This window comes from Rhinoraja longicauda, chromosome 4 (genome assembly GCF_053455715.1).
Source record: "Rhinoraja longicauda isolate Sanriku21f chromosome 4, sRhiLon1.1, whole genome shotgun sequence".
Lineage (NCBI taxonomy): Eukaryota > Metazoa > Chordata > Chondrichthyes > Rajiformes > Arhynchobatidae > Rhinoraja > Rhinoraja longicauda.
In genome coordinates, this window is record NC_135956.1 from 41745296 (window position 1) to 41758483 (window position 13188).

At 39.7% G+C, this 13188-nt stretch overlaps 1 protein-coding gene across 6 annotated transcripts in view; it reads right to left on the minus strand.

Moving 5' to 3' along the window:
- Positions 1 to 7108, minus strand: part of khdrbs3 (KH domain containing, RNA binding, signal transduction associated 3) — a 126424-nt gene extending 119316 nt beyond the window's left edge. For 4 of the 6 annotated variants that reach the window (XR_013547170.1, XR_013547169.1, XM_078397575.1 and 1 more), the window contains exons 1-2: positions 6985 to 7108; positions 6619 to 6710 (exon numbers count right to left, since the gene is read on the minus strand). Coding sequence is in view for 4 of the 6 variants with exons in the window: in XM_078397575.1 (XP_078253701.1) it covers positions 6619 to 6709 (91 nt within the window). In the remaining 2 variants the exon portion in view is untranslated. The other 2 variants (XM_078397571.1, XM_078397573.1) reach the window with 2 other exon arrangements.
- Positions 7109 to 13188: the final 6080 nt, after the last annotated feature.

Below are 13188 nucleotides of genomic sequence, written 5' to 3' on the forward strand. Positions count from 1 at the left end.
AATAAGCTGTTTGGCATTGGCAGAGAAGATTTGACAGATTTTTCATGGGCGCAACCCACATACTCAGCTCTGCTGCTCATCCCACAAATGCATGTTCCTTACAAATGTGGCACCATTTAAAAGGGAAATAAACAGGCTTTCCAATGGTACAAGATTCATTGCCAAGAAGCATTGTTACAACAAAGAAATAATCTACGAAACACAACTTTCCTTACTTTTTGTGCTATGTTTATATTTCAGCTCATTTTGACATTTTCCCCCACTTCGAACTACAAACTTACATTCCCGACCCCCAGTATTTGCAAGAACAGCTGCACATCCAACCTTTGCCACATGCCCTGATCACTCTCCAAACCCCTGGATGAATGTAGAGGAATAGGAGTCAGATTTTGAACCCTTAGATTAAAGGACTATCAAGACAAGGTTGCTGTTGTTTTAAAGTTGAGGTTAAGCTATAAATATTTCATCCAAGTACTGAGATTGTTGGAGAAAAGTGCATCTTTTTCAGTTATTTCAAACGGTCAAAATAAAAAACACGAATCCCAAATTAAAATTTCAACATAAGACAGCTTTATATAAATACAAACAAATTTACAAGTGCAACATAATCAAATAGTCAAGATACTGCTTTAGTTCATCATAATCTCACAGGGCTGCCAATCAGGTGATAGAATCCCAACTTCTTTTGGAAACTAACGAGTGTGGAAATGTATTGTACTTTTATTTAACATAATGTATTTGTGTGTGTGGGGGAAACGAAGAAAGCTTAAGATGCTGGAAATACGAAACAAAAATAAAAATGCTTGAAACACTCAACAGGTCAGAAAACACCCATGTAAAGAGAAACAATTAATATTTTGAGCCGTCGCCCAGCTTTGACGAGTGGTCTGCAGTCCAGAACGTTTCTCTATCCATGCATGTTGCCCGACCTGATGAATTTTTGCAGCATTTTGTCTGCATGCAGGTTATGTACTTGCCTTAATTTATCTTCTAAAAGCATCCATGTAGTGATTTTTTTGTATTGCCAAGAGAGATATAATCAGAAAAACATAGTGCACCCTTGGTATAAAGCAATAAAAACTGCAAATAGTCAGGATAAAGTAAAACACTATTCCACCCCTTCAAAGCCTCCAGAATAGTCATGCAGAAAAATAGCAATTAAGCACAGCCAGTTACATAAAACCAAAATTGAAAGAATGAATGTATGAACAACAGATGCATGGTCTGGTATAAAATTAAGACCTAGCCTTTCACAATTAGATACAACCCAGCAAACAAAAAATTGGCATGCTACATTCAACCCATACTTGAATGATTTATGAGCATATACATCCCATCTTAATCGAGTATACTTAACATAGCCTGATGTCGATCGAGAATGCTATGGTTGAGTAGTCCAATTCTACCTTATTGATCACCACATGATCAATGCAACACAGAAATGTTATTTTTCTTAAAGTGTACTTTAGCACAAGTACCCATCAAATTGCAATGGCTAATTTATGTGCTCTTGAGAATATAAATCCTATTCTCCCCTTTAGAAAAATATTTGAATCATCTTTATAACCATTTTAAAGCACAAAGACAAAACATGCATTTAAACCAGATGCAATTCTAAACTACACCAAAGTAGAAAAGCAAAGATAAGCTCGAATTCTTTCTTCCAAATACATATATACAAAACTTAAAAAAGCAGTGCAAAGTTACAACTGAAATTGAATGAACATTTGTGAAAAGTGAAGAGAAAAAGCAATCACCATTCTGATATGCCTACTGATACCAAAATACAATTTTATGCTTAAATGAACTTACAGCAAAAAAAAACACAAGGCAATTTCAAGGATCTCATCCTAATGAATTTCACAGCTGCAACATCTCTCCTCATTGGCCCTAAAAACCAAACTTCAAAAGTACACACCAAACAATTTCAGCGTTCAATTTTGGTGAAAGTATATTGTTAACCCAATACTGGATTGTTGCTTTTCTGTAGCAAATGATATTCATCATTTTCCAAACAGCAAACAAGTTCAAAAGTCAGCTTTTAAAACCCCAAATGTATCAATTTTTTAAAAATCAATTAAAACTTGCATGCCTTCACCAATAAATCTGTAATTTACTGTACCTATTCTAATCAGTTTTTCTTAATCTTGTAGTGTGATTCTAATAATGACATTTTAACAGAATGGAAATAGTTGCAATATAATTTTTTGGGGAAGCAAGGCCACATTTTCTGTAGCATTATTAAATTAATTGAATTGCACACCACATTTGGCACACAGTTGGCTGCAACATGCATTTATTTACCAGCAGAGCAGGAATTAAACCATCTCAAATTTGACACATAAAAGTAATCAAATGGCCTTTAAAACCAACAATACCAAAAAGGCAAGCAAAAATATTAAAATCCTATTTTACATTGAGGGCCTCAAAGAAAATATACATCAACACAAACTAAAAGGTCCAATTGACAAGGACAATGGCATGTCTCCGAATGCAAAAAGCAATTACTTCCATAATTAGTTGCAAAGTTGTAGCATTCCAGCTACTTCTATTCTTTACAGCAAAGCTGTTATGACTGTCAGAACCATTAAGTATACCTTTTTCATTGGGTATTGTGACAAATGACAAAATTAGTTTGCACACTTGCACAACTGTATGGAATATTCCATTACCTTAATGTTGGAATAGGAAACAAGGAATATGTCGCTCATGTCACAGTTCAATATGAAATATTATTAGGCAACTGGTAATGATTCAAATCTATTATGAAATTTCTGTCAAAAATTATCATTTCTTTGTGAAGGATTAGTTGCATTCCCATTCCATAATCCCCTAAACAAGGGAATAAATATCCCTTGTTTCAGAGATAATGGAATGCATTTTAATTGGGAATAAAGCTCATGAAAAGAATTGTAGGTTTGCAGGGACTGGGTGAAAATGTCTGTGTAGACTGGTGCCAGTTGTTCGGCACAGAGCTTGAGGGTAGAGGGAGAAACATTGTCCGGTCCTGGAGATTTGTCTCCTAAATAGGTTCTCCACCACCTCAATTTTTATTGTTAGTGATGGGGGAGGTGACCAGACTGATGTTGGGCAGCAAGGAGGGGGTGGGTAGTGGACGAGGGCCCAGTCTTTGCAGAATTGTGTCAGGCTGTAAATAGGTGTGAAGTGGTGATTGGGGAAGAGTGGCTGGGGAAGGGTCCAGTCTTTGCAGACTGGAATCAGGCTGTAAGTAGGTGTGAAGTGGTGATTAGGGAGGAGTGGGTGGGGGAGGGAGGGGTTTCAGTCTATTGAACATGCAGTAGAACCCTTCAGATCGTTGGTCAGCTGACAATTGTCCAAGGGGGGGGGGGGGGGGGGTTCCTCTTGCAGCTGGTGATTTCCTGCAAGCCCTGCAATGCTTGCTGCAATGTTCTTTTTTCACGACAGATCTCCATAAACCGAATCATTTATCAAGGTTGAAAGAGCTCTTTGCAACATTCCACTGGATTTTTAAATTTAAGTCTTTTTGCTGAGTCACATGTCATGCTGTTAGCAATGTGTTTCTTGTATGAAATATGCTGGTTCTAACACACCTAAATTTAAACCATCTACTGTTCTTTAAAACATGCACAAGTAAACTTGAACAGATTTGTTGAAAAGCAAAACAAAAAATGGTATGTATTTTAAGAAATAATTTCAAGATAACATGTTTGCCACATTAATGTAGAAACGACATCCATATGATTGATAACCTATGTAAATTAGGATAAATGGCTTTTAGATAGGTATATAAATATGTTGATTATGGAGGGATATGGATCACGTGAAGGCAGACTAGATTTTTTCATTTGGCATATTGTTTGGCACAGACTTCATGGGCCAAAGGGTACATTCCTGTGCTGTATTGTTCCATGTTGAATGAAGTCACATTTCACAAAAATTGAGAATAGTGAAAAATTAATCCACCTCAATTGTTAAACATTTCACACGACAGAGATAAAACTGTTTGGATCTTTAAGATAAACTAAAAATCGTCATTAAAAGCGCACAATATTCCCTCATAACACTGAAGCCAGTTCTTTGAAAAAGCATTATAACCCACTCAATTGGAGGATTATTTTATATTTGCATAATCTGGGTTAAGCACGATCTACCTCAAATTGTTATCACTTAAACAGTGCTAAATCAATGCAGACCATATTCAAAGCGAAATTCCCATTATAAATATAATTGTAGACTGAAAAATCTAGTTGTCAACATCCATCTACGCCATGTCATTCAATATCAGATTCCCATTCTAAACAATTTTGTATCTCCATAATTACACAATACAATTGCCAGAAGCATGTATCTTAGTGTAAATTTTGATTTAACAACCACCTGCATAACAAGTCCACAAAACAAACTTTGTGGATCCATTGTAGCATAAAACATACCATTGTAACACATGCTTAGAAAATATCATCTATTGCTAGTGAACGCATACATGTCTTGAAAATACCAGTTATCAATTTCAAGTCAGCTCTATAAATAATAGATTAAGTAATTTTCATGCTGAAAAAGTCAGGATTGTATCCAATTTCCTTTCCACAAAATTTGGATTAAGGCAAGTACATTTGACATGGTTGAGTCAGCAGGTAGAGAAGTTAAAATATAATCATAACTATGAAAAGTTAATTTTATTACCTCTGCCAAACCTGCAAAAAATGAGGCTGATGGCAGGTGCAGCTTCATCGCCTCATTTCCCTACAATTTCCAAGTCTATTTCCCAACTATCTTATATTTACATTCAACTATTTACATTCACTGCAAAAAAATCAATTCAAGGCACAAGAGGCAAAAGAGTGGAATGCAAAGTCATCACTCAAAATGCATCACCACTTCACACAAGTAATGAACTTTCAAACCAACTACATCAAATTTAATATTAGTTCAAGCATAAAAGCTTCACAGTACATGTTAATGGACATGCTGCCAAACAGCAGTTTTTATCCTGATACATGCCCCAAATGTATTGAAAAAGATGCAGCAAATACCATAAGATTTAATAGAAAATTCCAGTCGTTTTTTCTAAAAATAAACTATTGTTTATTCTTTACACACCATATAAAAATGCATCCAAGAATAAGTGTCATTTATACGTTTCTTGTCTGGTTTAGAGACAGATGAAAATTTAAAAGTTCAGAACTTTTAAATAATTCAGTTGATCAGTTAGTTCACTGATGCTACTTCTTCTGAAAATTGCCTCACAATATAGATGGCATAAAGCTTGGCATGACAATGTGAAACAATGGACAAATAAATATACTTCAATTAAAAAGATTGAGAAACGTCAACTTTCTTTCCTGAAAAAAACCCCCAAACTGTGTAACCCAAAACAAACCATGCCTGCAAATTTAAAATAGACCCTTTGCATGCTATCATGCAAGAATTTAAATTAGTTTTTCACAGCACTAAGTATAATACTGTATATTTTTAATAAGTACTCTTGAAGCTGATAGAACAGCCTGCACCGAAGAACCTAAACAGTGCTTGATTTATATGTATTGATCAGGAACTTTCCATCACTAGACTTCACATATCCATTCAAGTTTTATGAAACAGCAAAACATTAAGAATTTGGTGACATACACAAATTAAAAATGATCAGAGGTACTGCACAAGAAAGAAGTGTTTAACTGTGGCCACCAAATAATTAAAGTCTAATTTCATTATTATCCACATTACAAATATTTTCATTATTTCCATCAATTGATAATCAAATTTGCTTCAGGTTAACAGCCAACACATGCCATTTGCTTTACCCATCTTTCAGGATGCCTTAATCGGCAAGTGCCAAAGAATTAATCAATTTGTTCTTAAACTCGCTTCCCTGACCAGTGGCTGAAGCAATGTTTCAAAATATATTTTTTTTACAAATGAAGAAATTATACATTTCTTCAGATTACATGCGAAATTTAACCAGGAATGCATGTTTTAAGCATAAGCAGAACTCCTCACAATAACAGCAGTCATTTTCTTTAAACCGAATTTATGTTTAGTTAAGTACCATGAAACTTTAGGGCAAATTATAGAAAAGCCGTATACGGGATGTAAACGAGCAGCAAAATTGTGTGTGGCTGTAGAATGATTCAATAGCTCATTTAATCCTCCAACATGTCCAAAAACATAACAGTGATGTCAAAAAAACTTCCCAATACAAGCGCCCTTCGCATCATCTTAAACCTACATTCAACGAATCTCAAATCATGCGAGCTGTTGGAATAAAACGGTCTCCAAAGAAATAAAAACCCGAACATTGTAAGTACTTATAATCCATGTACAGGTTATGAGGAATGACCACAAGTCAATGGGAACAATCGAACTGATAGGAAATGCAAACAAGGAAAAAGGACTCGGGGTTTGCAACAAAAAAAAAAGAATTAAAAATCCTCCTAGCTTGCCAACTTTAAAAAAAAAACAAATGTGCAATTGAATTGACTATAAAAATCTGTTATAGAGAAAACAAGTACCTGGATTTGAGTCAAGCAATGCTTTTTTTTGCATGATGAGACACCAGTGGAGAGTTCAGTTGCTGCTGAGAGAAGAATAATTACAAAGTTTTACCCGGGTCTATAAATACACGGAGCATCTATCTACCTGCTGTAACCAGCCTGCTGGCGTGGACGAATGAAGGGTCCAGGCTGTCCTTTTCGGCCATCAGCTCGGGTAAATACTTCTCATCCTCCATCCTGCAGCAAAGGGCGACCCGGGTCAGTTTTGTATTAAGTACAGCAACGAATAATGATTTAATTACTCCCCCTCCCCTCAAAGGAAAGCCCTCACGCACGCAAAAATGATCAGCCGAAAGGTCTGACTCCAGCGTTGAAAAGACGCGGCTGTGGTATTTAATTTACAACAAATTTGAGAAAGCACAAAACAGAAGAACAATTGTGAAGGCGCGCCTGCGAGGTGGCGGCTGTCCCGTGCCCCTCTCGGGCTGTATATTCTCTCTCTCACTCGCACCTTTGCTTTCTCTCCGCTTTCCCCCCTTCTCCTTGTTTGCCCCCTTTTCTCCGCTTCGGGCGACAACGCAGATTATAAAGAGGAGAGGAAATCAAAAATAACCGTCCGCTGCCTCCCGCAGAGCCCGCCCCCCTGCCCCGCGCCCATTGGCCGCTCCCGCCCCCCGCTCGCCATCGCCTCTGCTGCTGTTGGTCGCTGCAGCCGTCAATCGATGGCCACCCGGCCAATGGCCGCGCCGGCTTCAGTGGCGGCAGCCGCCGGAGCCGCGGCACCTGTCAGTCACCCGGAAAGCCCCGCCCTCCCTTCACCCTGCCTTCCTCCGTGAGTGGGCACCCGGCCCCTCAATCAAGGCTGCAGCACCGTTGACTGAATGCAGTCACACCATCTATCTCCGCGGGGGCGAAATAATTCTCAGACGGCAAAGGAATTGTGCTTCTTTTGTTTTGGATATAGTTTCAAAATATTTATCACATCTTAGACCCTTTGTATTTTCATCCAGTTAAACAAATTCCTATTGCATATTTGCTTATCGTCGGAACGCACAGGAATCTATTTCAATAAATTTCATTGAATAATTTTAATTGCCATTTTATTATTTTTGCCAAAAGGACAGGGGTGTGAGGTGATAATGAATCCGACCAAAAATGAACTCGAGCTGATAAAATATCATGATTTGGGGTTGGATGGATATTATTTGCTGCAGTTTGACTGGGAGAAGTAATACAGCACTTGAATAAAGTTTTTTACTAAGAAGAAGCAATACTGCCTCCCTGTGGTTTGATTGTTCTCTACATATTTCATAATCAACTATTACATTTATTGATGTGTAAGTAATATTTTAATGATTATCGACAATGTCTCCTAATTTTACGTCAAGATTATCTGATCTTTGTACAAGTATAATTATAGTGGTATGAATTAAACGAAGCTTTAAGGTATTCCTTTATTCGATTATTTTAATATTGTGAAACACCAATTTCTAGAGATTTTCTCCCTTTCTCTCCTGAGAATGCTAAAATGTTGCATCAGCCGCACCATTGCAATGCTTATGTTGCCTTTTCCACAATGTTAACTAGATAATGAACTACAGGAGCATCACAGAAATAGGAAAATCAAACAGAGCTTATTGCATAATTCAATGAGATAATGGCTGCTCTCCATCCATAAGGTGCCTTCATCTCATGTCCCATTAACAAACTATCAGTCGCAGATTTGATCTTCATAATTGACCTAACTACTATTGGAGTTTACACACGGGAGTGTATGTAGCAGAACTTTATCATTTCATTTATGATAGACCTGGCACCTGTTTTCAGGCAATGAACCCATGGCCCTGGAATAGATAAGTTACAGATTTTTTATCTCAATTATACTTTAATGTCTTGATGTCTATATAACAAACCATTACATAATGTTAAATTCCAGCAAATACTAACTTAGTTTACCTAATATGTTTTTGTAATTTAACTACATAACTTATAAAAAATTATGCTACTCTACACAAGGAACTACAGATGCTGGAATCTTGCATAAAACTCAAAATGTTGGAGTAACTCATGGGGTCGGGCAGCATCTCTGAATGACATGAATAGATGACATTTCGGTTTGGGACTCTTCTTCAGACTGATTGTAGAGAAAAGATGTGGGGGTGGGACAAAGCCAGGCTAGAGATAGTTGGATACAGATGAGGCGAGGTGGGGGTTTGATAGGGCTGGAAAGGCAGGGATAGTGGAAGAATGGATGCACGCCAAAGTCAGGAATGGGGGGGGGGGTTGGGGTGTTAACTAAAATGGGAGATTTCAATTTTCATATTGTGGTTTGTAAGCTATCCAATCAGAATATAAAATGCTGTTCCTCCAGCCTCACTCTGGTAATGGAGGTGGCCCAGCACAGAAAGATCAGTCTGGGTATGGGAGGATAAGTCAAAAAGTTTAGCAACTGGGAGATTCAGCAGGCCTAGGTGGACCAAACACAAGTTGATGGTATGCTTGCCTTCATTGGTTGGGGCACTGAGTATAAGAGTACCTGTATTGCAGTTCTGGTCTGTCCCTCACAGGAATGATGTAGAGACTTTGAAAGGATGCAGAGGAAGTTTACTAAAATGATTATGGGGTATTAGCTACAGTGAGAGGTTGGACTGACATGGATTGTTATCTGTGGAATGCTAGAGATTGCAGGGACACCTGATAGAAGTATATAAAATTATGAGAAGCACAGATAGGGTAGACAATCAGAACTTTTTTTCCAGGATTGAAATATCAAATACTAGGGCATAGCTTTAAGATGAGAGCAGCAAATTTTAAAAGAGGTGTGCGGAGCAATCTTTTTTACACAGAGGGTGGTGAGTGCCTGGAATGTGCTGCCGGGGGTGGTGGTGGAGGCAGATATAATAGTGGCATTTTAGAGATTTTCGGATAAGCACATGGATATGCAGGGAATGGAGGAATATAGATTATGTACAGACAGATAAGAGTTGGTCTTGGCATCATGTTCGCCACAGACATTGTGGACTGAAGGACTTGTGCCTGTGCTGCAGTGTGCTATATTCTATGTTAACTCTTCAGGTTCCAAGCACCATTCTGGTAAGCATATGCATTCCATGGCGAATGGTGGTCTACAAAATTGCTTACACTGTGCAGTGTAACTTGATTTTGATTTGCCATATGATAACACGTGCTCCAGAATTTATAGCACAACATTATGTTAGCCCCTTTGATTATTTTCAGTACTTTTTCTATGTTATTTGCATAATCTTAGCAAACAAAACCCCATTAATCTTCTGCAGCTTCTGGCTTTTCAGCAGGTAGAAAATGGCCTATCTTTCAAATGGGTGATTTCACATTTGCCTATGTTAAAATCTGTTTGATATATTTGGTGCCCATTAGCTGAAACTATTAATGTGTCTTTCTAATTTCCTGCTACCATCTACATTGTTGACTTATGCTTGCCTGCAGTCCGTCTGTCTTTTGTGTTTTTTGTTGTTTTTGTCTCAATTGTAGTGTTAATATGATGTAGTGTTGTATGTTATGTTTTGGGGGGGGGGGGGGGTGGGAGGGAACGGGAACTGTAACTGTAACATTCTCTCTCCAGAACGGAGACGCGACCTTTGTTCTGTATCGTGTCTCCGTTCCCGTTGCGGCCTACCACCGGCCATGCACTTGGGACCACCTGGGTCTCTGGTTCGCAGAGCCCGCGGTCCGGACTCACCACCTGCGGCGCTGGCTGCCTGCGAATGCTGCGGGAACGGCTGTGACTCGTCTCCAGAGGCTCCGGCGCGGGCCGCGTGGACGTCGGAAGCCCGCAGGCCCCTGGATGGGGGCCGACATCGGGAGCTCCGGCAGCGGCAGAGGCAACGTGTCCGCCCGCCCCGAATCGCGGGGCTTGGGTCGGCCCGCCACGGACCTTTCACCATCCGGCGCGGCCTGAATTAGGCCGCGGGATTTTTTTTTTCACCGCCCAGCGGGGGCTTCAATATCGGGAGCCCCGACCGCCCCGACGTGGCAACTCCAACAGCCTGTCCGCGGGACAAGACGGCAGGGAAGAGAAAAAGACATTCTGGCCTTCCATCACAGTGAGGAGGGACTGGAGGAGACTCACTGTGATGGATGTTTCTTTTTGTTTGGTGTTAGTTGTGATTGTATGTGTTATTGCATTTTTATTGATTAATCTTATTGGTCTTATTGTTCAACTGCGGGTAATGTTTCATTTTACTACACATTTATGTGTATGTAACAAATAAACGACTATTGACTATTGACTATTGACTAATGACATTGGGAAACGTAAATAAGGGACTTTCTATCATATGGGTCTAAGTAGTTCATAAAAATAGTCAACAGTTGCAATTCCATTTTCAGAACATTGTACTGTAGGTCATCACAAGCTACATACTGCTAATTTGAATACATGCCCACCATTTCTCATGTTGCAAAACCAATGAACGCATGGAATTTTGATGAAGCAAGAAAACAATGATAATGGTATGAGGAAGAAATAAAAGTCCACTTGCCATAAGCAAAAAGGAGTATATGTTTGGATGCACTTCTGCATTTCACTCATGAAAGCCTTTGCCCTCGTTTTTAATAATGAGCAATTATTAAACGATTCAATACGATACGATAGAACTTTATTTATCCCAGGAGGGCAATTAATTTACCAACAGTCATAAAAAGCACAAAATACATGAAACATAAAAATAAAATGCCGAGTGGTAAGGCTTTGGGGATGTGCAAAGATTGGGGAGGTGGGGGGGGGGGGGTCAGTCTCAGTCTACCCCATGACAGAAGGGGGAGGAGTTGTAAAGTTTGTTAGCCACAGGGAAGAAGGATCTCCTGTGGCGTTCAGTCCTGCATCTCGGTGGAACCAGTCTGTTATAGACAATAGACAATAGGTGCAGGAGGAGGCCATTCGGCCCTTCGAGCCAGCACCGCCATTCAATGTGATCATGGCTGATAATTCTCAATCAGTACCCCATTCCTGCCTTGTCCCCATACCCCCTGACTCCGCTATCCTTAAGAGCTCTATCTTGCTCTCTCTTGAATGCATTCAGAGAATTGGCCTCCACTGCCTTCTGAGGCAGAGAATTCCACAGATTCACAACTCTGACTGAAAAGGTTTTTCCTCATCTCTGTTCTAAATGGCCTACCCCTTATTCTTAAACTGTGACCCCTTGTTCTGGACTCCCCCAACATTGGGAACATGTTTCCTGCCTCTAACATGTCCAACCCCTTAATAATCTTATACGTTTCGATAAGATCCCCTCTCATCCTTCTAAATTCCAGTGTATACAAGCCTAGTCACTCCAGTCTTTCAACATATGACAGTCCCGCCATTCCGGGAATTAACGTAGTAAATCTACGCTGCACGCCCTCAATAGCAAGAATATCCTTCCTCAAATTTGGAGACCAAAACTGCACACAGTACTCCAGGTGCGGTCACACTAGGGCCCTGTACAACTGCAGAAGGACCTCTTTGCTCCTATACTCAACTCCTCTTGTTATGAAGGCCAACATTCCATTTACTTTCTTCACTGCCTGCTGTACCTGCATGCTTCCTTTCAGTGACTGATGCACTAGGACACCCAGATCTCGTTGTACGTCCCCTTTTCCTAACTTGATACCACATCAAAACAATAAGGATACAAGATTATGGTCTAAACATGTGGGTGAAAATAACCCAGAGCAAAAAGGAGATTACAGACTTTGGTTATTGAGTAGAACTATCACTCGTGGAAAAAAGCTGTTTTTATGTCTGGCTGTGGCTGCATTGACAGTCTGGAGTCGCCTTCCAGAGGGAAGTGCTTCAAAGATTTTGTGGCCAGGGTGAGAGGGGTCAGAGATGATCTTGCCCGCTCGCTTCCTGGCCCTTGCAGTGTACAGTTCGTCAATGGGGGGGAAGGTTCCAGCCAACAACCTTCTCAGCTGATCGAACAATCCGTTGCAGCCTCCGGATGTCGTGCTTGGTGGCTGAACCAAACCAGACTATGATGGAGAAGGTGAGGATGGACTCAATGATAGAATTGGACCATCATTGCCTGTGGCAGATTGTGTTTCTTCAGTTGCCGCAGGAAGTATATCCTCTGTTGGGCCTTTTTGACTGTGGAGTCGATGGTGGCCCCCCATTTAAGGTCCCTGGAGATGATGGTTCCAAGGAACTTAAATGACTCCACAGATGTGACTGTGGTGTTGTTGATGGTGAGTTGGGGAAGGAGAGAGGAGTTCTTCGAAAGTCTACAATTAATTCCATATTTTCCATCTGTTTTCGATCTCTTCACTGCACAGTGACACTTATTCCTTGTTTATCTGCATTAATATAGTGACAATGTAGAGGTTTGCCTTCTTTCACCTGCCCCGAATTTGGATTGAATTGTCATATTTTTAATTGAATGCTCATTGAAAAGCAGAGTCATGGTTCGATTATTGCATCAGTGGTTCAGTGCAGCACCAAGGAAGTGCAATATTGCCAGGGCTGCTATCATTCAACTACAATAATAAATGTTCAAATGTAGTTTGGATATTTGATATTTCTTTTGTAAACATGATCATAGTTTGTGAATCACAGTGTAGCATTGAATCATTTGGGGTGAGATGTTTCTGGCTGTTAATGTTGATCTTTTATTATCAGACCTTTACTAAAGTTGAAATGGAGGTACCACATAAGATTTGGCAGAAAACATTCACTGAATCCTCCTTCCAACACCCCAAT